General features: G+C 44.4%; 1 protein-coding gene across 1 annotated transcript in view; it reads left to right on the forward strand.

The window, feature by feature from the left end:
* The window catches only part of LOC112567512, a 44,754-nt gene that overhangs the window by 19,180 nt on the left and 910 nt on the right, over positions 1-24,664 (forward strand). Inside the window, 19 exon segments of the mRNA XM_025244206.1 lie at positions 2,101-2,548; positions 4,604-5,025; positions 6,819-7,146; positions 7,470-8,995; positions 9,164-9,872; positions 10,232-10,348; positions 13,690-13,709; positions 13,712-13,876; positions 14,894-15,019; positions 15,416-15,523; positions 16,106-16,262; positions 16,457-16,640; positions 18,555-18,796; positions 19,506-19,720; positions 19,880-20,999; positions 21,243-21,645; positions 22,053-22,918; positions 23,284-23,492; positions 24,034-24,373. Of these exon segments, the coding sequence (XP_025099991.1) occupies positions 2,101-2,548; positions 4,604-5,025; positions 6,819-7,146; positions 7,470-8,995; positions 9,164-9,872; positions 10,232-10,348; positions 13,690-13,709; positions 13,712-13,876; positions 14,894-15,019; positions 15,416-15,523; positions 16,106-16,262; positions 16,457-16,640; positions 18,555-18,796; positions 19,506-19,720; positions 19,880-20,999; positions 21,243-21,645; positions 22,053-22,918; positions 23,284-23,492; positions 24,034-24,373 (7,705 nt within the window).

Below are 24,664 nucleotides of genomic sequence, written 5' to 3' on the forward strand. Positions count from 1 at the left end.
AATTTCTAAGGACAAGAACAATGTGTGTGCATTTCTTTTTGGTTTTCAAAGATCCTATTTTACCTATTTTGATCTACCATTATCAATTTGAATTATTCTTCTAGCTGTTATAGTTTCTTTTTTATAATTTTTTGAAAAACGTTAAAAATCATGCGTACCAGTGTGTAAAACTGCCTCTAGCTCTTACGTCCGCATTGAGTTAATCTAGCTTTATCCATTGGAAGACTAGCAGATCCTGGAAAAGACAAGGCATTCCGAATAATAAAATATTCTATATTGTTGATGAGCTATGTCATAGGAAGATAAAAACAAACAAGCCTTAGACACAAGACAGCCGATACGCAGAAACCCGAACCAATGGCAATGACAAGGACTTCTCTTAATTTACGAAGCTGGTAGAATACACAAAACATATTTTGTTACATCTAATAGTATTGTAAAACCTAGCATTATACAAACATATACACTCAACAGAAGGCAGACGGTCACCGAGTGAAATATAATATATATTATAACAATAATAATAAAAGCTTAGAATTATACAAACATATATACCCGGTACACCCAACTCCTCACTTCCTTTCTCTCTAGCAGAAGTCAGGAAGTCATCGTAAACAACCAAAATTCATTGCTATTGAAGAAATTCTCTGTCATTAATCTTTTTTATTTTAATAGAGAGAAGTCAAAAAAGTCTCAAACTCACCTCTCCATACAAGAATTTTATAGTTTTCTATCTCTAGCTATACGATTAATTTCATAATTATTCAATACATTTTTTAGCTATGCAAATCTTTTTAAAACTAAGGAAAAAATCGTTAAAACTAAAGTATTTTATTTCTGTTGTGTATACACTTTTTATATAATCAACTCAATAAAATAATTCTATAGTTATACACTGCATTCTAGCTTCACAATTCAAGTATATAATTATACAAGGTGGCCTCTTCGCCCTCTTAGCACCAAGGGCCACGATCGTGGCTCTGTCGGGAGCACGGGGAAGGCGATTTTCGTTTCTTTTATTGAAAAGTTCAAGTTTTCTGCTTTCCAAAAATTATAGTTTTATTTGTCTAATGTTTTCCTCAGAGCAACAATGATAAAAAGTACACATCCCTCACACACATCTCTCTTTTATATCTGTCATACACATCTCTTACACATTTTATACACACATTTCTATCGCACATCTCTCACAAACATCTCTCAAACACATCTAGCACATTCTCGTCCATACACATCTCTAACACACATCTCTCTTATAGATATCTCTCATAAATCTCTCTCGTACCCATAAGCCACACACATCTCACAATCTCTCACACTAATCTCTCATACACATCTCGCTCATAGTATCTCCAACACATCTCTCACACACATTTCTCTCACAATCTCTCACACACATCTCTCACACATATCTCTCTCACAATCTCTCACACATAACTCTCTCACAATCTCTCATACACATCTCTCTCACAATCTCTCACACATATCTCTCTCACAATCTCTCACACTTATCTCTCATACACATCTCGCTCATAATATTTCTCACAAATCTCTCACACACATCTCTCTCACAATCGCTCACACAAATCTCTCATACACATCTCTCTCATAGTATTTCTCACAAATCTCTCATACACATCTCTCTCATAATATTTCTCACAAATCTCTCATACAGATCTCTCACACACATCTCTCTCACAATCTCTCACACTTATCTCTCATACACATCTCTCTCATAATATTTCTCACAAATCTCTCATACACATCTCTCACACACATCTCTCTCACAATCTCTCACACTTATCTCTCATACACATCTCGCTCATAATAGTTCTCACAAATCTCTCGCGCACACATGTTCACTCGTCACGGTACTCCTAATGAACTTTATTTTCAATCGGCCGTCTCGATATTTTGAGGTGGTGTCTAAAATATAATAATCATCAACCAAAAACCCACCTAGCAGCAGAGATCAACTTGTAAGCTATACTGTGCTCTATGGTAGAGATATAGGTTACGTGGTTGGTTTGTATTAGTAGATATACTACTTTGGTTAGATATACGTGTGTGAGAGACTGAACGCCTTAAATAATTCATCAGATGGACTGCACCACCACCAACGCCAGCTGCTACTGCCCAGTCGTCGGTGTGTGTGAGATCGATGACTATGTCATCACCTTCAACAGCCTGACGAAGAACCACACCCACGAAGGGCTCCATCATCGAGAATATTTCATCACGGTCAAGGCCACTAACAACGCAGGTCTTCACGCCCTCAAAAAGATTGACATTCTTGTTGATGCTACTCCGCCCACAGTGGGAGTGGTATGGGAGGGGCTTAGTGAGAACGAGAAGGGGGACGTGGACTTTACCAGCAGCCGCACCCTGCACGTGCGTTGGCATGGTTTCCAAGACCCCGAGAGCGGCGTTGTCCTGTACCGTGTGACTTTGTCTCGGCAATGTTTCCCGCAGGAAGACAAAGAGATGGCCCACAATGCCACGTACATTCGAAAGGGCGACATGGCCACCTTGACGTTTCCCCACGAAGGTACATACTACGTGTTTGTGCGTGAAATGTGTTTGCGTTTGTGATGGATGAAGTGAACGAGTGTCTGTCAGTCAGACGTCCATCCGAACATTAATAACGACACAGCAATTGCCTTAGCAACGTTGAGTATTATACCAGGTCATTATTACATCAGCATAACACAAGTCATTATTACGTCCGTGTGGTATCTTACACAAGTCATTATTACGTCAGTGAGGTATCTTACACAAGTCATTATTACGTCAGTGAGGTATCTAACACAAGTCATTATTACGTCAGTGAGGTATCTTACTCAAGTCATTATTACGTCAGTGAGGTATCTTACACAAGTCATTATTACGTCAGTGAGGTATCTAACACAAGTCATTATTACGTCAGTGTAGTGTTTTATCACAGGTCACTATTACGTCAGTGTAGTGTTTTATGACAGGTCACTACTACGTCAGTGTAGTGTTTTATCACAGGTCACTATTACGTCAGTGTAGTGTTTTATCACAGGTCACTATTACGTCAGTGTAGTGTTTTATGACAGGTCACTATTACGTCAGTGTAGTGTTTTATGACAGGTCACTATTACGTCAGTGTAGTGTTTTATGACAGGTCACTATTACGTCAGTGTAGTGTTTTATGACAGGTCACTATTACGTCAGTGTAGTGTTTTATGACAGGTCACTATTACGTCAGTGTAGTGTTTTATCACAGGTCACTATTACGTCAGTGTAGTGTTTTATCACAGGTCACTATTACGTCAGTGTAGTGTTTTATCACAGGTCACTATTACGTCAGTGTAGTGTTTTATGACAGGTCATTATTACGTCAGTGTAGTGTTTTATCACAGGTCACTATTACGTCAGTGTAGTGTTTTATGACAGGTCACTACTACGTCAGTGTAGTGTTTTATCACAGGTCACTATTACGTCAGTGTAGTGTTTTATCACAGGTCACTATTACGTCAGTGTAGTGTTTTATCACAGGTCACTATTACGTCATTGTAGTGTTTTATGACAGGTCACTATTACGTCAGTGTGGTGTTTTATAACAGGTCACTATTACGTCAGTGTAAAGTTTTATGACAGGTCACTATTACGTCATTGTAGTGTTTTATGACAGGTCACTATTACGTCAGTGTAGTGTTTTATCACAGGTCACTATTACGTCAGTGTAGTGTTTTATGACAGGTCACTATTACGTCAGTGTAGTGTTTTATCACAGGTCACTATTACGTCATTGTAGTGTTTTATGACAGGTCACTATTACGTCAGTGTAGTGTTTTATCACAGGTCACTATTACGTCAGTGTAGTGTTTTATCACAGGTCACTATTACGTCAGTGTAGTGTTTTATGACAGGTAACTATTACGTCAGTGTAGTGTTTTATGACAGGTCACTATTACGTCAGTGTAGTGTTTTATGACAGGTCACTATTACGTCAGTGTAGTGTTTTATCACAGGTCACTATTACGTCAGTGTAGTGTTTTATCACAGGTCATTATTACGTCAGTGTTGTGTTTTATCACAGGTGACTATTACGTCAGTGTGGTGTTTTATGACAGGTCACTATTACGTCAGTGTAGTGTTTTATGACAGGTCATTATTACGTCAGTGTAGTGTTTTATGACAGGTCACTATTACGTCAGTGTAGTGTTCTATCACAGGTCATTATTACGTCAGTGTGGTGTTTTATGACAGGTCATTATTACGTCAGTGTAGTGTTTTATGACAGGTCACTATTACGTCAGTGTAGTGTTCTATCACAGGTCACTATTACGTCAGTGTAGTGTTTTATGACAGGTCATTATTACGTCAGTGTAGTGTTTTATCACAGGTCACTATTACGTCAGTGTAGTGTTTTATCACAGGTCACTATTAGTCAGTGTAGTGTTCTATGTCACTATACGTCAGTGTAGTGTTCTATCACAGGTCATTATTACGTCAGTGTAGTGTTTTATGACAGGTCACTATTACGTCAGTGTAGTGTTCTATCACAGGTCATTATTACGTCAGTGTAGTGTTTTATGACAGGTCACTATTACGTCAGTGTAGTGTTTTATGACAGGTCACTATTACGTCAGTGTGGTGGCTTACAATGGCGCCATGTCCCCGTCATCAGTGGGGTGTTCAGATGGAATCACCTTTGACACCACGCCCCCACACTTACACAACGTCACAGTTGCTGGCGCTCGTGTCAGGCGGGCGATCACGTGCACACAGTCCGGACAACCCTGGCTCATCAACTCTAACCTCACTTGCGTCAGACTGTCTCCGACTGCAGCGTGTACCCGGGTGTGCAACTCGTCTTCTGTACAAATCACTCATCTTCCGGTGACGTCAGGGCAGATAATCGAGAAAGACGTGTCTGAGGCGTTATGCCGACAGCTTCCGGAAATGACCCAAGATGAATACGTGATGCTGCCTTCCGACAACTTGCGGGTGCAGTGGTCTGGGGAAGACGAGGAGAGTGAGATGGAGGAGTACTGGGTAAGTGAGGATGGCACTGGGTAGGTTGGAAGGAAGGGTACCGAGTAAGTGAGGAGATTACTGAGTAAGTCGAGACAAACACTTTTGTGGAACAGTATTCAAAACACGTAAAGGTTACTAATGACAAATCAAGACACAGTGTTGTACAAAAGGAAAACTCGAAGTCTCTTTGGTCGAGAAAAGATGTCACAAGAGTATAAAATAAATTGAAGCAGAGCAGGAAGGGATGGTGATTTAATTTTTTTTATAAACACTGGCCTTTCTGATGACAAATTATTTGTTATATCTTGTCAGAAATTTGTGCAGTAACATCGAAGCCTACTTCTCGCTTGACTTTTGAATAGAGTACGCTTTGCCGAAATGTATAGACTAGAACATGATAGATGACAACACTGTCTTCCTGAAACTAAAACTGATTTACATCTTGGCATTCACATCTTCAAATAATAAAAATGCAAGAAAAATCTCTGTAATACTTGTACCACATTTGTAGAGTTATCCTGTAAATAGCAGTCAGGGTCGGACCGGAGCTTTAAAGCGGCCCGGACATTATTTACAGAGCGGCCCTTCTTACTAAAACAGGCCTAGAATATTATTCTCTAGAAAATAGGCCCACCGGCCCACCCGGCATTACCCAAATACCCGACTGGCCAGTCCGCCACTGATAGCACTGCACTCCCATGAAGTTAAAATAATTTGAAGTAATCCCTGCAGGGCATAAATGAAATTCCTTGATCAGATCTTAGCTCTTGCTCCCCCCACCCCACCCAAACTGCTTCTGCATCCCTGACTTTCTCTTGCACCGACCCCAAGAGAGTCAATAGTCGCCTATCCAGTATCATGTAATCAGTACAGGGGCCCCACAAGGTTGCCCCCCTTCTCTCTCTCTCAACGACTGTCTCATCTCACGGATACACTTGGATGTTGGATTGTGACGCTTTTTTTTTTTAGGCCCTTCGCCCCTCCTGTGGCATAGGCCATCGACTACAGCCTTAACTGTTGTCGATGTTTTGGTAGCAAGGATTTGTTTTTACGGGGTGGGGGTGCTGGCCCCACGCCCAACCCTCCTCCTTTCTCAGCCGGGCTTGGGACCGTCCTTGGCGGAGGGCAGCCAGCTCTGTAAACAGATGCCACGTGCAGAGAAAGAACAGCATGCCCGAGACGAGAAATGAACTCAGGGCAGCCAACCTTCACTGTATTGGTGACAGGCGCTAACAGTCCTAACCGTTGCACCACCGGGCCGCCCATTGTGACGCTTACCACAGTGAAAACACGATGTTTGCTTACCGCCAATCACTTGGTGGCGTGGCGCACTGAAAATAGTCCACAACTCATTGTGTCCAAGACAAAGATCCGTTTGTTCAAGGCGAATGCCACCAGCACAAATACGGTCGGCATGTAGTCCATTAAATGAAATGAGAATTCTATTTCGAAAAGTAGCTGTAAAGTTAGTATGACGAGGCCACACAAATATGTCCCACCCACCCACCCCCATTCACTGATCTAGACCGTTACAATCACAGACCAGCCTTACCACAAAACATCCATGTATCACAGTAAAGTAGACTCCACGGTCTGTGCAGGCTTACTGGTCATTAAAGTCAAAGCCAACGGTTGACAGGTCATTAGATCAAGACGGAAGACAGACTTAAAGAAAACTACAGCGCCATCTGTCAAGCGTTTCTGCACTCAGGTCGGTGTAGATCGGGACAGGTTCACAAACTCAGCACATGGTCTCCCTAGTTGTAGGCAATGAACGGGAATACATGATATAGCCTGCTTGCTTCCCACAGGTTGGTCTAGGTCGAGACAGGTCCACAGCCTCAGCACCAGACCTGCAGCCCCTGACACCAACACACGGAAGGCAGGTCTTCCATGTGACCCACACTGGTCTGGGTCACGGCGATATCTTCTACCTCTTCCTGCGCGCACTCAGCAAAGCCGGTCTTGAAAGGCAGCTGACCATTGGACCACTCATCATTGACGTCACACCGCCTGAGGTCACCCAGCCTCTGACTGCCTTCGTGGAGAATGGCCACCTGGTGGCATCCTGGACCCGGGGCGTCTTCACAGACCCCGAGCAACCCAAAGGAACAAACTTCAGCTACACATTCCGTGTTGGTGTGTAGTAGTAGTGTTGTAGTAGTAGTGGCGGTGGTAGTAGTAACAACAGCAACAACAACAACAGCAACAATAATCGTGTAAAGAGTGCATTTTACCAATAAACAACAAAAGCCGAAATGACGAGCGGACTGTTTACTCCAAGTCTTGCGACATTTTACGCTAACCACACAACTCTAAGTGATGCTAGCCTAGCGAGTAACGATACGCTAATATGTTACCTATCTGAGCTAAGATCAAGACTTGTCAGTTATAAATGCAGGGTATTACGGGGGATAAGAACTGTAACTTCAGACCGTGACTTGAGTCAAATATGTCTGCAGGATATGATGGTGGGTTCGTGACCCCCTTCCTCACCCTGCCGCAGTGGGACTACTGTAGCACAGAGAACGTGACAGGGTGCATACGCTACCCGGTGTCAGAACTATACAGCCATGACACAATTCGTGGTCTCCACTTCTTTTTCCAGCTTCATGTGACTAACGCTGCTGGTCACATGACCACCGTCAACACGTCATCAGTACGCCTTCCCGACCACCTTCCACCAGCAGGCGCCGTGGTGCTTGACGTCACGAGGTGTGCTCTTGCTGCAGCAACATCCACATCAGAATCAACTCCTACATCAGCGTCGCTATTAAGATCAGATTCAACTACTGCGCCTCTCTCAGGTAGAATTATATCAAAGATGTTGATAACAGAAGACGATGACAGCGATGATGATCACGCCTGCTACCTACCAGAAGACGTGGACGTTGTTGTACAAAGAAGCCTTGTGTGTGCGGCGTGGGAGGGATTCAATTCCGACGATAAACTGTCGTTTAAGGTGGGCATAGGAACACGACCTGACACGGACAATATTGCTTCATTTTCCCGCGTCACGGTCCAAGACGTCTTCTGTTTGAATACGAGCTCACTTCCTGTCTACACCAAACTGTTTTCCGTCGTCATGGCAACAAACACAGTAGGGACGAATGTATTTTCTTCAGATGGCTTTATTGTCGTTCCAATGCACGACCAGAACAATCATCTGATGGTCTTTAGCGGAAAGGGGTGCGGGCTTAATGACGTTTTCAAATCACTTGTTCTTGCGCCAACTGTCAACAACACTATGATGACACTGGGCGAAAGAGAGGCTGTTATGCCGGGGGACATAATTTTTGTTCAGTTTCAACCATTTCTTGAGGACGTCGTATTTAGAGGCGCCGCTTTGTTGCAGACAACACTTACAGGCTACCAACTAGCTGTACAGTCAAGCACTTTGACAGCTGCTTTACCCAGAGCTGTGTCTAGCAACACGACGGTCAAGGTCATGAACTGTGTGAAGGACACACCTGTTCTGCCAGCGACCATCAGTGACGTCACGGTCACTTGGGAGATGACCGGCCAATGGAGGACGCTGACCAAACGTCTGCAGGTCGACCTTGTGGACGAGAGCTGCATGGCGCGTGCGGTCAAGAAGGAAAAGGATGTCAGGGTCCTGTGTCGTGTCACCTCTCTCGATGTGACGGCGAGTGAGAGTGACGTCACATTCCGCGGCCTCCGCCTACTACCCGGTCACCTGTACTCGGCCAGCGTCAGGCCATGCTTTGATCTCACCTGTTTACCTGCCGTTTCTTCACAGTCTTTCAGCGCGATGAAAACGTTCCCATTGCTTATAGACAACATCACCATGGAGAAGAGTGACCAGGAGATGGAGATCACATTTAACGCTCACGTGGAATCCACCATTGACCTTGGAACATCAGGCCACACCTGTGTGTTCACCTGGTCTCTAGCCAGAGACCCACGCAGTTTGACACTGATTGCAGGACCCCAGGTGCAAACAGCACTCAGCTGTTCTGACATAAGGGTGAGCATAAGTTTTCACTCAAAACGTCGGTTCTGTTGTGGTCGAAATCCAAAATGCTGTGTATTGTCTGTTTTTAAAGACATTGTTTAATAAAGCTAGGGAAAACATAATATGTCATCATTTGCAGTGACCAATACTTTATCAGTAACAATATTTGTATTATGGCAGGTGAACAGCCGGCTGCACGACATCGGGATCGAGAGGGGTACAGTGTTCGTCTGTGTACAGCTGGCCTTTCCCTGGAGGTCTGAGGCTCCAGTTTGTCACAAAGTACCACGCCCTGCCAACTCGCCAGGAGACGGCCAGTTCCATGTCATCGAGCTTCCCCAAGACGAGCTGGTCAAAGCCAACATCGATGACTTATTACACAGCCAGGAGTTGGGAAGCAAGCTAGACGATCTGTACGATCTGGACATGGATTTTGCTAGAAGTGACATCACCATTTCCGCTTTCCTGACCAACAGCTTGAACAGAAACGTCACGTGGTTTCTAATGAGGAAGAATCGCGCGCCACCTGGAGGCAACTGTGCCAATGACCCGAACTGCGTGACGTCTGGACGATCGAACGACGGCAAGATTTTGTTCCCACGAGAGGGCGCTGGCCTACAAGATGGAACGCTGTACTTCGTCTGCGCCATGGTGGCGTCAAGGGAGGTCACTGACGACAGACATCGAGTGGAGACCGAGGTCTGTGGAGATGGTGTCGTCATCGATGACTCCCCGCCTACCAGAGGTTCGGTGACTATTGCTAATGTCGAATCTGGATTTCTCTCGGACAATGGCCGCCTGATGGTCACGTGGTCTGGATTTTCTGACGTAGAAAAAGAAATCCTGACTCTCCCTGATGACGCCACCATGAATTTCTCCGTAGCCCTTGGTAAGAATCTTTTTCTTCATGAACTTCCCCTCTAACACTCTCATTTTCTTCACTACGGCTTGTAATTGTTTACATAAAATGGTTCTGTATGTTGATCCGATATGTCTAACATAATGTAACCCTGATCTGATGTGTTTAACATAATGTAACCCTGACCTGCTGTGTTTCACCATAACATACCCCTACACAAGTTTCTGTTTTTTTTATCGTCAGCCTTTCAAAGACTGTTGCACTAGACTGATCACTTCAACGAACAGTTTTATGTTATTAAGACGATGAACACTGGCTTTATTTTCTCTCTTTTTATTTTCAATTTTTAAAATCTTAACGATCTGCTCTCGTTGCCTCTGTCTCGCTAGGAAGCTATCCCGGGGGTGAAGATATTACCCCGTTTGTTCAAACTGGACTTCGAATAGCCTGGAAATTTCAAGATCTCAACATTCCTTCTGGAACTACCTGCATTGCAACAGTGAAAGGTAAAACCCTGCCAGGAAGCTGAAACAGCCATCGTTACTTGCGTATGTGGGCAGGGCTGTGTCTGTGGGCAGGGCTGTGTGGGCAGACTGTGGGCAGGCTGTGTATGTGGGCAGTCTGTGTATGTGGGCAGGGCTGTGTCTGTGGGCAGGGCTGTGTCTGTGGGCAGACTGAGTATGTGGGCAGGGCTGTGTATGTGGGCAGTCTGTGTATGTGGGCAGGGCTGTGTATGTGGGCAGGGCTGTGTCTGTGGGCAGGGCTGTGTCTGTGGGCAGGCTGAGTATGTGGGCAGGCTGTGTCTGTGGGCAGGGCTGTGTCTGTGGGCAGGCTGTGTATGTGGGCAGGCTGTGTATGTGGGCAGGGCTGTGTCTGTGGGCAGGCTGTCTGTGGGCAGGCTGAGTATGTGGGCAGGCTGTGTATGTGGGCAGGGCTGTGTCTATGGGCAGGCTGAGTATGTGGGCAGGCTGTGTATGTGGGCAGGCTGTGTCTGTGGGCAGGGCTGTGTATGTGGGCAGGCTGTGTCTATGGGCAGGCTGTGTATGTGGGCAGGCTGTGTATGTGGGCAGGGCTGTGTCTGTGGGCAGGCTGTGTATGTGGGCAGGGCTGTGTCTGTGGGCAGGCTGTGTATGTGGGCAGGCTGTGTATGTGGGCAGGCTGTGTCTGTGGGCAGGGCTGTGTATGTGGGCAGGCTGTGGGCAGGCTGTGTCTGTGGGCAGGCTGTGTATGTGGGCAGGCTGTGTATGTGGGCAGGCTGTGTATGTGGGCAGGCTGTATGTGGGCAGGGCTGTGTCTGTGGGCAGGCTGTGTATGTGGGCAGGGATGTGTATGTGGGCAGGGCTGTGTCTGCGGGCAGTCTGTGGGCAGTCTGTGTATGTGGGCAGCTGTCTGTGGGCAGGCTGTGTATGTGGGCAGGGCTGTGTATGTGGGCAGGCTGTGTATGTGGGCAGGGCTGTGTATGTGGGCAGGGCTGTGCATGTGGGCCGTTTGTAAAAAATACCTGAAGGTAGACAGACGCACAAGGAAACAGAGATACACCGGCAGACAGCTTTCAGCAGACAGACATACACATAGACAGAGAAAATGTACACCGGTAGACCATAGGTGAGAGAATGAAACCTAAGAAAGCAGCAAACGAGTAGAACATTTGCAAAGTCACGAGATGTGTTGAGCTGTTTCACGTTGCCTATCACGTGATTTGTAAATGAAGGTCATAACCCTGCTGGTGAACAACCTCCACATCTTGTGTTGCTCAGTGTTTACATCTGAGGTTTTGATCGTTTTTTTTTTTAATAGTACTAGTGAACTTGGTCTTAATGATTGTTCATCAATTAAAGTGCACCTTCAATAGTCGGTACTTGCCCCGTTCTTTGTGATGTATGGAGGCAAAGTATCGGCGATGCTACGTGTATTTGCAAACGACCATGTTTGACATGTCAACTTATTTTAAACAGATCTCAGTCGTCTACTGGCACTGGTTCTAGTCCTTAAAAATTATTGAATAAAATGACAAAAAAAGACAGGTATCTCACGTCATAAAGAATGGGAAATGTACCACTGCAGTCATGACTAAAAGTAATCTCGGGTAATATAAATAAAACACTTTTTACAATCATTTAAATTATTTCAGAAACTTGTTTGTGTGAATTATTCTCCCGATATACAGTGGACAGTACAAATGTACCAATGTTTATATATATGTATAAGGACTGACCATCTTTTTTACTACAAGGCTAACTAAACACTACGGTCAGACCATCGGCTCTTTTAAAAAAACTCAAAGTAATCAGTCCGGCTACAGAATTATGTATGTGCGATCTGCTTGTGGCTCAGAGAAAAACTGACCAGTCCGGCTACAAGAGTATCTGTATACTGGGAAATGTTTACTTTAATGAAATGAACTTTTTACATCTGAACACAGAAATCTGTCCTGCTAATTGAGAACACGTCTGTTGGCAGTGATCGAGGAATGAAACAGTACTTTTCAGCAGACGCATTGTTTTGCTAGGCTTGTTCAACTTTCATATTGCAAATTTGACATTTTAGTTATACGTTTCTGAGTATGCATTTACAGGTTCTATTTCGAGATATTTTGCAGTGAGTATGTGGTACTTGTGTCCACTAAAGAGTGGGTGACTTCTTTTATTTGTAAAACAGTAATAACAGACAATTTAAGAAAATTAATCAGGGAACTTCCAGGAGCTGTCATTAAGTAAATGATATTTTTTTAAACTTTCATAATCCTGCATTTAAAAAAACAAGATATGCAAGTAGCAATTTGAGATATAGTAAGGTGGCATTGCAGTAAACTAAGAATTAGTCCTTGTTGAGTTGCTGAATTCTTCAAACATTAATACAGTCGGTAGGATGTCAGACGTGAAAACGATTAAGGTGTTGAAATGTGAAATAATTCCAAGGAACTGCCATACAATTATAAATTCATTTTATCTTGTGCATTGTAATATGCACTGTGATGGTAATACCTGAATACTGAAAGAACAGGCAAATGCCGGCAGAAACATCTCTACTTAACAAGGCTAAATAGTGTTAGTATCTCAGCAGTGTTAGTGTAAATGTTCTCCAGTAATCTTTGATTTTAATGAAAATAATTATAGGTGATTGGCATCATATAATGCCAAACTTAGAACTGTATTAAAATGGACTATAAACACCGAGCACATTGTTAAACGTGGCCAGCAAACAACGAGAGAATTGCATTATTAAGATCAGGTAAATACTATGCCATGCCTGTGGGTAGAAACAACAGACACCTGAAATAGTCTGTACACCTGTAGTCCAGCTGCTCAACCTCAGATGGATTGTCAGTGGTGTGTGAGATGCTGTGGGTGTGCTTATAATAGTGTAGATGTAACATTGTGCTTTGCTTTCTTTTTTTTTAGATTGTGTCACTTGTTCATATCTTTACCTTGTAACTAGAACTTTCTATACACAGTAACTGAGCACATTTCCCATGTTTAAATTGTCTATTGGTATTAATAAGGTTGCTGTGAGTGGCAACATACAATATATAGATTAAATAAGTGTGACAAATATGCCTGGCAACATATGATGCCTAGATGAGAGCTGTAGTAGATGTGACTGGCAGCTTACTGTGTCTTGATTGTGACTGTAACAGGTGTGACTGGGAGATACAATGCACATAAAATTAGTGCCAGCAACTGTGAAAAAAAGTCTATGTGTGATAGTATATAGTATATAGTATGTAGTATATAGTATATAGTATATAGTATATAGTATATAGTATATAGTATATAGTATATAGTATATCCAGATAGTATGATATGTAACATAACATCTCGGCATTTGTCATGTGGCTGCTTTTCAGCGGAAGATCGAGTAGGAGCCACGTGACAGAGGCTTGGTCAGAGGTCCTTGTCATTGACAACTCGCCACCTACTGAAGGGCATGTGGTCGTAGGGTTGGTAACTGACAATGAAGTTATTTCAGCGGCAAATATACCCGTTCACTGGGAAGGGATCGAAGACAAAGAAAGCGGCATTAAAATGCTGGAGGTGATCTGTCTTTTTTTTCCTTTAGAAGGAAGTGACAAGTTGGATAAGGGCGAGAAATGTTGCTAGGTTCACGTGTATGGAGGGCAGGGTGGAAATGTTGGTCAGTTACAGGTATAGAGGGCAGGGTGGAAATATTGGTCAGTTACAGGTATGGAGGGCAGGGTGGAAATATTGGTCAGTTACAGGTATGGAGGGCAGGGTGGAAATATTGGTCAGTTACAGGTATGGAGGGCAGGGTGGAAATATTGGTCAGTTACAGGTATGGAGGGCAGGGTGGAAATATTGGTCAGTTACAGGTATGGAGGACAGGGTGGAAATATTGGTCAGTTACAGGTATAGAGGACAGGGTGGAAATATTGGTCAGTTACAGGTATGGAGGGCAGGGTGGAAATATTGGTCAGTTACAGGTATGGAGGACAGGGTGGAAATATTGGTCAGTTACAGGTATGGAGGGCAGGGTGGAAATATTGGTCAGTTACAGGTATGGAGGGCAGGTGGAAATATTGGTCAGTTACAGGTATGGAGGGCAGGGTGGAAATATTGGTCAGTTACAGGTATGGAGGACAGGGTGGAAATATTGGTCAGTTACAGGTATAGAGGACAGGGTGGAAATATTGGTCAGTTACAGGTATAGAGGACAGGGTGGAAATATTGGTCAGTTACAGGTATGGAGGACAGGGTGGAAATATTGGTCAGTTACGGGTATGGAGGGCAGGGTGGAAATATTGGTCAGTTACAGGTATGGAGGACAGGGTGGAAATATTGGTCAGTTACGGGTATAGAGGACAGTTTGGAAATATTGGTCAGTTACAGGTATGGAGGGCAGGGTGGAAATATTGGTCAGTTACAGGTATGGAGGGCAGGGTGGAAATATTGGTCAGTTACAGGTATGGAGGGCAGGGTGGAAATATTGGTCAGTTACGGGTATGGAGGACAGGGTGGAAATGATGTAGTTATTACATGTAAATGCTACTCTTTGTGTTCTGTCACAGATATGAATGTTACTCTTTTTTACAGGTCGGTGTCAGTGCAAAGGACACATACGATGAGGTAATTCCCTTTCAGCGTTGTCAGGGAAACTCGGTCGTCCTGACAAACACATCTGCACTGACAGGAGGTCACGCCTACATTATTCTTGTCAAGGTAGAGGGCGCCAGCTACACATTACGCTGATTACAGTAAAATGTTGCATGCGAACCTTGGTTGTGAAAGTCATATATATTTTTTATATATTTAGATAAGTGTACACATTATACAGTTAGGACTCATACTTTCAGCAAAACTTTGAAGTCGGATTCAGACTCAGACATTTTGGAGAGAACAACTCAGTAATGGTGGAAGGCGAGAAATGACTATTGTCTCACACAATAAAGTGATGGCAGTCTGGAGCCTCACCACTGCAGGCGACATCGTTCTCCAGGCTGTTCTCGTCTTTGGTTCTACTTCTGTCTTTCACTCATTATTGCGACAGTTTAGAAACACGTTCCTACGTTGTTAACCCTCTTTAACCCTCAAACACTGCTCCTATGTGGCTAATAGTCTACCAATGGAGCCGGCTTGTTTACACTGACGTCATCAAAACCCTTCGTTGTGGACAGTTCTCCTCCGGGTCCCGGGATGGTGTGGAGCAGCGAGCGCTCGTCAAGCGTAAGTATCTGCTGTCACTGTCACTGTCACTGTCACTCATCACGTGTCAGTATCTGTTGTGGCTGTTACTCATCAGGTGTAAGTAACTGCTGTCGCTGTCACTGTCACTGTCAGGGCTTCTGCTAAGGCTAAATTCTTTGGGGTCACAGGGACCCCTTCTTCAGATTTTTAAGGGGTCCCTGTTCTTCACACAAATTTGAAGGGGACCCCATTGACGAAAATTGAAGGGGTCCTCCGAACTTTTAATGCGCACTGTACGCAATTTTTTGCGTAAGCAGAAGCCCTGACTGTCACTGTCACTCATCACGTGTCAGTATCTGTTGTGGCTGTTACTCATCAGCTGTAAGTATATGCTGTCACTGTCACTATTATTCATCAAGTGTAAGTCTCTGCTGTCATTGTCACTGTTGCAGTCTGCCATTAGCTTGTTGACACCAGCTGTGCACTTGCATCCGCTTATAATTTGTTTTGTCTTTTTTCTGGTTAGCTGTGTTTCCAAGAGCACACTTTGTGCAATTGTTTGAATTCAAGTTACTGTAGATGCAACAGATTTTTGTCAATAGCAGGCTTGTCTGCTGACAGGAGCACCGGTCATACAGCCAAGTCATCGGGCAATACCCGGTATATTGGTCGGGGTTCCATGACCCAGAATCGGGCCTGGCCTTCTTTAGGGTTGGACTCGGCTCTGAACCTTTTGAAACTGACATCGAGTCTTTTGTCTACGTGGGATTACGAACATGTAGGTCTCAGATTCTTACACTTGCTATTGCTAGCTGGCGCATAGATGCTTAGTCATGTAACACTGATTGTTTTCACGGTAAATGAGAAGTGATGAAGCTATACGTTTCCTCGCTATCAGTTTTAAAAGATTTCGAGTGTCAAAAGAAACAGTGGTGACAGTGGCGATTCGTTGGTTTGTCACCTTGTCCACAGCATACACCTGGCGACGTGAGTTCCAGCAAGGTAAACCCTACTACGCCATAGTCCAAGCCTGCAATGGCGCCAACCTCTGTCGTGTGACGTCATCAACCAGCCTGACCTTTGATACCTCTCCGCCCACCGTTGGACACGCGACAGTTGGTTTCGGAGGCCGTCACAGCAAGTTCTTCGGACACAAGTAATCACTTAATGTTCAACGCTTGTAGTGTACGCAGCCGATACATGTCTTTACCTGATCCATTTCCTCCTATAGCTTACAACAAGCAGGAGCGTCTGCTGAGGGGAGCCCTGGTCCTACAGACATCGGAGAGTACCCGATCAGGGTATCCGGTGTACTAGTAACCAGACTTAACTCTAATCCACTGTCTGCAAGAAAATACAAAAAGGTATGATCGAGTCCTTATTCTGCCAGAACCCAACCCATTCATTCTTCAGCAGGGGAAGCGGGTATCCTATTGGTTAGATCAGTGGATATCCTAGTGGCTAAAGCAGGGTCAACGGGTATCCTATCGGTTAGAGCAGCAGGTATCCTAGTGGTTAGAGCAACGGGTATCCCAGTGGTTAGAGCAGAGGGTATATTTATGGTTAGACCAGCTGGTATCCTGGTGATTAGAGCAGCGGGTGTCCTAATGGTCAGAGCACTGGATATCATAGTGGCTAAAGCAGGGTCAGCGGGTAGCCTAGAGGTTAGAGCAGCGGGTATCCTAGTGGTCAGAGCACTGGATAACATAGTGGCTAAAGCAGGGTCAGCGGGTAGCCTAGAGGTTAGAGCAGCGGGTTATGTGATGACTCATCCCATGATGACCATTTTTCCGACACAAACCTAAGAGGCTCGAACTGGCGACGTCAAGCTCGACAGTCGAGAACACTGATCGCCAGGTGACTAAGCTCTCTCTAAAACAGAACAGATATCGCAGTTTTCATCAGGCAATGTCTACACATAAAAGTAATATAAAGTATTATTTAAAAATACATGTACTTCTGTCTAAGCACATCGATTGGGAGTGTTCTTTGTGCGTGGTGCTAAACCTCCTTTTCTCCTTCTTCTCTCCTCGTCTCCATCTTTCTTTTTATAGTCGAAAATCTAAATTACAAATATATCCTAGTGTGTTCACTACACTAAAGACATCCAAACAAAGTAGAACTAACAGTATATCCTAGTGTGTTCACTAAACTAATGGCATCCAAAGTAAAACTAACAGTATATCCTAGTGTGTTCACTACACTAATGGCATCCAAACAAAGTAGAACTAACAGTATATCCTAGTGTGTTCACTACACTAATGGCATCCAAACAAAGCAGAACTAACAGTATATTCTAGTGTGTTCACTACACTAATGGCATCCAAACAAAATAGAACTAACAATATACCCTAGTGTGTTCACTACACTAATGGCATCCAAAGTAAAACTAACAGTATATTCTAGTGTGTTCACTACACTAAAGACATCCAAACAAAGTAGAACTAACAGTATATCCTAGTGTGTTCACTACACTAATGGCATCCAAACAAAGTAGAACTAACAGTATATCCTAGTGTGTTCACTACACTAAAGACATCCAAACAAAGTAGAACTAACAGTATATCCTAGTGTGTTCACTACACTAATGGCATCCAAAGTAGAACTAACAGTATATCCTAGTGTGTTCACTACACTAATGGCATCCAAACAAAGTAGAACTAACAGTATATCCTAGTGTGTTCACTACACTAATGGCATCCAAAGTAGAACTAACAGTATATCCTAGTGTGTTCACTACACTAATGGCATCCAAACAAAGTAGAACTAACAGTATATCCTAGTGTGTTCACTACACTAATGGCATCCAAACAAAGTAGAACTAACAGTATATCCTAGTGTGTTCACTACACTAATGGCATCCAAACAAAGTAGAACTAACAGTATATCCTAGTGTGTTCACTACACTAATGGCATCCAAACAAAGTAACTAACAGTATATCCTAGTGTGTTCACTACACTAATGACATCCAAACAAAGTAGAACTAACAGTATATCCTAGTGTGTTCACTACACTAATGGCATCCAAACAAAGTAGAACTAACAGTATACCCTACTGTATTCACTGCAGCACTACGCTAGTGGCGCAATGGACCGGAATCTCTGACCCCCAGACCGGAATTCAAGAGATGGCATGGTGTGCTGGTAAAACACCAGGGACATGCGATGTCGTTCCCCTCACGCCCACCATGTTAGCTCGCGGCGTCCTCGTGTCCGATCTTGCACTTCCGGTGGCCACGCCTCTGTACGTCACAGTTCGAGCCCACAATCCTGCAGGCCTGCACTCCGTCACTGTCTCTAACAGCTTTGTGGGTAAGACATCAAGCACCCTCATCACTCCAAGTGTGGGCATGACATCAAGCAACTTAATTAGTGTCAACTGTAAAACTTTGGCGTCTGCTTTTCTAAGTGGCTGAGTCTCTGTTCGGGTGCTCGTTAAAACTAAATGCGACGCTCCACGACGAATTAAGTCGCGCGGAGCAGCTTTGTGCTAGAGGCCCCGAAAGGTGATAGGGGTCAGTTTTGTGCAGTTTGACTTTTCTTTTAAAATGGATTCCTTGGTTAATACACTATCAGGAAAATACACTGCTATGTTAAACTAAAAGTTAGAAATCGACTTTAAATACGTTTTAATCGAGGCACCATACTGGTGTCCGTACTGCTTTCTGACGAAATTCAAACGCCGTGTCTCTACTGTTTCCTATCAGAACCCATCGTGTTATACCTTGACAGAAAGCGCGGAGTCTCTATGTTCAACTTTTTCAAAGAACGATTCAAATATTAACCGATCAAAAGATTTGTCTGCAAAAGCTTAGGAGTAAACAGACCCAGTCGGCCATCTTGAAGCTAATCTTTGAACCCATTTTTCTCAAAATGGCCGCCGCCGTACTGTCAACTTTGACATTTAAGCCACAAGTACTAATTCGCTTTGGTAAGTACATTAATTTACTTTTGAGCTACAAATACTGATTCGTCTTGAGGATTACAGCATGGACATTTGAGCCATCACTTTTTTTTTCAGTGGACGTTACGCCACCAGAAGTGGTTACTGTCCCGTACTTCTTATCTCTGCAAAACGGAAGTAAATCTGAAAGACAGTGGGACCGCTCTGTCCTCCTCCTAGCCTGGCAGTTCAGGGACCTCGATAGCCCAGTGGTCAGTCATGTTGTCAATGTTGTCAGTCAGCAAAGAGGACGCCTTATCACAGAGCCAGTCATCCTGGGAGCTGATACAAAGGTAGACCCAGACTGTTACCATCACTTTATAATTTTGATGTGACTGTGTACTTCATTATTACATTCAAAGTACTATTCCCATACACACATTTGTTATCACCGAAATACTGTGGAATGTTCGCTTTTCACAATTTTCTTCCTGCAATGCATCTTCTTTCAGCTGAGCATTAATCTGGGCAAAGAAAACTTGCTAGTTGATGGTGACCTCTACTGGACAACAGTCACGGCTTGCAATGCTGCTGGGCTCTGTACGACAAGCACTTCCTCCCGCCTTTTCGTGGACTCCACCCCTCCTTTTCAGGGTACCTTCAGATCCCCCTTAACGTGGAAATTTGAAAATGTCACTGGTGGGGTTATGGCTGCTGTTGTAAATGTCACGTGGCAAGACTTCACTGACCCGGAGTCTGCAGTTGTATCCTATTACGTCATTGCTGGCAGGGCATGCAATGGAGAGGAGCTCTCTAACGGTCCTGTGACTGTCGTTCATGACAACGGCACAGACATACAGCATCTCTCGCTTGTCATGTCGAGCAGCCTCCTGCCAAATGATGTCATCTTCTTGGGACTCCTGGCTGAAAACCACGTGGGCCTCAAGAGCGAAATGGTGCGAACAGCGTTTAAGGTGGTGTCTGGTCCTGGTCCATTCAGATTATTAGCACTGCGCTACTCTTGTCCTGTCTCCTACTGCACGCACGATTGCGCCTGTGCTTCTACAGGCCAAGTGTGTGCACGTGCTTTAGAGACTTGCAGACAGATTGATCCCAGTGACCTAGCAAACTTCCAGGTTACTCCTCGCATCGGTGGTGGAGCAGTGCCTCAAGTGTATTCGACATCAGTCAAATGTCTGGAGGGTCACTGGTCAATGTCTGGGACTGACTTAATCAGCAACGTATCCAGGTTTGAGTGGAGCCTCAGCGAGACCAACGGGAGCGCTGGAGAGATGCTAACAAGCTGGCAGGACGTGGGACTCACCATGGAGATGACATACTGCCTGCCGGGAGATCATGTGCTGACTTCTGGACTCAGTTACGTGCTTAACGTGCGGACCTGGTTGTCCAGCGACAGTTGCGTGACCTTCCACTCGGTACCCGTGTCTGTTGACAGTACTCCCCCCTTACTCTCACGTGGAAAGACGGTAATCGAGTCCAACAGCACCTGTGAGCAAGACGTTGATTACCTCAGCTCTGTGTCAAACATCACGGCCTGTTGGAGCGGGGTCTTCATAGATCGTGACAGCGCCATTGTTGCTTATGAGATATGGATCGGCACTTCTCCTTTCGGTATGTCCTCCGTAGAAGAAAGAATACAATACAATTGTATTCTTCTATTGTACTTTATGATTGCAGTAACGTGCTTCAAACTAAGGTAAAAAAAAACTGGGAGATAAACTTGCCACCGTTTTGTAATAAAATACGGTTTATAAAGCTGCATATAAATATAACACTGTAAGTAGTGTTAGCACGCTCATGCTTTTCGTGCTCCAGTATGTCTTTTATTACCTACTTTATTCTTTACTGCTTTAGCCGACGACTACGTGAAGCCAACTTCTGTAGGCCTGAGTACCACGTACACACTGTCATCAGACAGAATGGAGAAGGGAACGCGCTATTACGTGACAGTACGTGCCGTCAACGGGGCCGGGCTGGTGAGGTCAGCGGTGTCAGACGGCGTGCTGCTTGACGTCGTTCCTCCCATCGCTGGCGTCGTCTTTACGGGGCTACGTCACACCAGTCACCTGGCTCAGAGCTCCACCACCTCCCTGTCTGCCTCTTGGCATGGTTTCCAGGACACCCACTCGGCAGTCAAGTCCTACCACCTCGCTCTTTATGATGCTGATGATGCCAGCAAGCCACTGGTGTCCTTCCGCGATATTGGCTTCACGAAAGAGTACCAATTCCAAGGCCTGACACTGCAGCACAATCGCAGGCTAGCAAATATTAATGTCTTGTAGTGTACATTCAATTTATTATAGCCTTTTTTTCAGCAAGCACAGTAAAAGTGTGTGCTAGCAACAAGACTGTGTGTAGTGTGTAAAACTGCTTGTCTTTATGTTTCTTCTATTTTTTTTACCTGTAAAAATATGTTATTTTACCTATGTAGTAATTGAAGTAATACGTAACAATGGGAAATATTAACTTCTGTTAAATGCTCTGAGCGATGTGCAGTAGGCATCTTTGACGTTAGATTTTTTTAATGCTTTGTGCAGTTTCGAGGAACTCTCGTGTATATTTTTCCACATCACACAACAGGGAGGCATTATGTCTTTGCTTGTAGAGGATAACTTGTTGCTCACATTACAGAAAAGTACTACATTATCTCCTTGTTCACATCAGGTACAAGGTCGTTGTCAAAGCCCGTGACGTGGCAGGACTGGACAGTCAGCCGGTGTGGTCGCCGGCAATTTTGGTGGACACCACAGCACCTGAGGGCGTTACCTGCACACACTTCGACGTTTTGCAAGAAAAAGTTCTGAACTACACTCAGACGACGTCTGTCCTCAGTGGTGTGTACAAAGAAGACTTCAGCGTGCAGAGCTCAACTAACAAGTTGATCAAAGTGGATGTTGTCGCTCTCAACACAGGTCCAAGAGTAAGAGGGTTTGTTGACGCCGCAGAGTTCAAAATGCCGTTAGCGTTTAACTTTGCCTCACCTGCAAACGCAACGGCTGAGCACGTGTTCATTCAAACAGCAGGAGCTAGCCAGGTGGTCACTGTTCACATCTACGCGACCTCCAGTTCTAAAATCCAGGTGAGGCTGTCTGTCTGTTCTCAGCAGACCATGACCGTTTCAGGCGCCATCATCATCAGTCAGCTGACGCAGTCCTCCGTGTCGGTCTGCACGCTTGTGCAAGACCCGCAATCAGGAATCAGAACTCTGATGGTGGGCGTAGGAACGACACCGGAGGGTCTCCAAGTACAACCTTTAACCTCCGTAGGTCACAGCGGTCACCTCCTTTTCGATGTGCACGTGCAGGATGGCGCACCTCTGTACGCCAATGTCGTGGCACAGAACGGCGCCGGACAACGAGTTCTCTTCACCTCCAGCGCCATCTATATGGACAGAACCCCGCCAGTCGTGTCCAATGTCAAGGTGAAGCTGATATACGAAGGTCAAGGCAGCGAGTTGACGGTGTGGGCGGAGGCCGAGTGGAGAGCGGAGGACAAGGAAAGTGGCATCCTCCTCTGCACCTGTGAACTAAGTAAGGTCCAGTCGCAATTTGTACGTAGTTGTACAACATACAAGGTAAGATCACATAGTGTACTCTTGTGAACAGGTAACATCTGCACTCATCAATTACTCAATATACAAATGAGACATAGCTCTGTTCCGAAATCAACAATCACTGTTTATTATTGTCAATGCTCTACTACAGTAAAGCCATACGATTGTTAGAGTAGGCTGTCAACATTTCGGTGATAGGTAGTAGAGAATATTTGTGAAAGGAAACTGATTGTAACCAAAGTATATCCATTCTTTTCAAATTGATGAAACATAGACAAGACGCATTCATGTCAAAGGTTTATGAACCTCATCTTCTCATATCATGCGTGACCTCACTTTCAGAGGGAGCCACACCTGTAGTCACACCTGGCGTTACGTCGGCTCAAGCCACAACTGACGTCACCCCAGGCACTTGCCGTTGGCTGCTTCAACAGCCAAGACATTTAGCACCTGTTGAGGCTAAAGTGACCTGTCTCAATAAAATTCAGATGGCGTCTACAGTAACATCGCATCCTGTCCTTGTTTTGTTGCAAGCGCCGGACATGACAACGGTAACTTGAATTTATTGACGGCAGTTCCTGTCTGTTATCTTGAAACCACCAGAAATTGTCTGTTCTATGATCTATGGTTCTACCGACAGTTTCTGACCTCTTTTGCCCTGTAGGGGCCAATGGGATTAAATTCATAAACAACTTTTTATTGATTTTCTTATGTTGAGCCACATGTAAACTCTTCCAAAGGGTAATTCTGATCTGAAAGTAAAATGTAAGAGAATGAAGTACCTGAGCCCAGAGTAGTCTCGTAGGCAGGTGCAAAATGTGGTTAGGGTTAGACGAATGGCGTGAATGTGCATAGAGCGCGAAGACACACACACACACTCTCTCTCTCTCTCACACACACACACTTAGGGCGCGCGAAGACACGCACATGTATATATATATTGGTTTATTTAGGATCTGTACGGGTCAAGTTACTGGTTTCGTGTAGGGAAAACCTCTCATACCACAGATTTTCTATATCAAGCAATGGTGTGAACAGTCATGATACATTGTGGTAAATGTTGCAATAAGGCTACCCTTTTCTATCTTTCAGGTTACAGTAAGAGCACTCAACAATAACCCCATCGTATCACCTTTTGACGAGTGTGACCCGGAAGTGCGCTCCAAAACATCAGACCTAGAGTTGACCTGGCGGGGTGGCGATGACCCCAGTATGGATCTCTATCACTACAGGTTCCTACACGACTCGCGTCCCTTGACCGAGTGGTTTTCCCAGAGTGTTAGTAAGACCTCGGCTATTCTGAGAATGGACGAGAACATAGCACCTGGTGACGTGGTTGTTGCTGAAATTAGAGCCAGCAACGCCAGAAACATGACATCAGAAACCGTCTCAACCACAATTCGGCTGGATGACAGGAAACCAGTTCTGACAGGTATTCATTCATAAATGAAAAATAAATTAAAAAAAGGCTCACAAACCAATAGAAATGTTTGATTGAATGTCAGTCGTGTATTTCTAACTTCCACAGCACCGCGAATGGTGGAGTATATATGTTCAATACGGAATAAAAATAAGAAATTATACATAAAAGTGGGATTTCTGTAAAGACTACACTCTTGTAGGTCAGGCAGTGCTGCACGTGTTTAAGTATTGTCAATTTGTCAATCCACAAAGAGGCTTTACAATGCTGTAAATGAATAATAATAATAACAACAACAACAAC

The sequence above is a fragment of the Pomacea canaliculata genome, linkage group LG7 (assembly GCF_003073045.1).
Source record: "Pomacea canaliculata isolate SZHN2017 linkage group LG7, ASM307304v1, whole genome shotgun sequence".
NCBI lineage: Eukaryota > Metazoa > Mollusca > Gastropoda > Architaenioglossa > Ampullariidae > Pomacea > Pomacea canaliculata.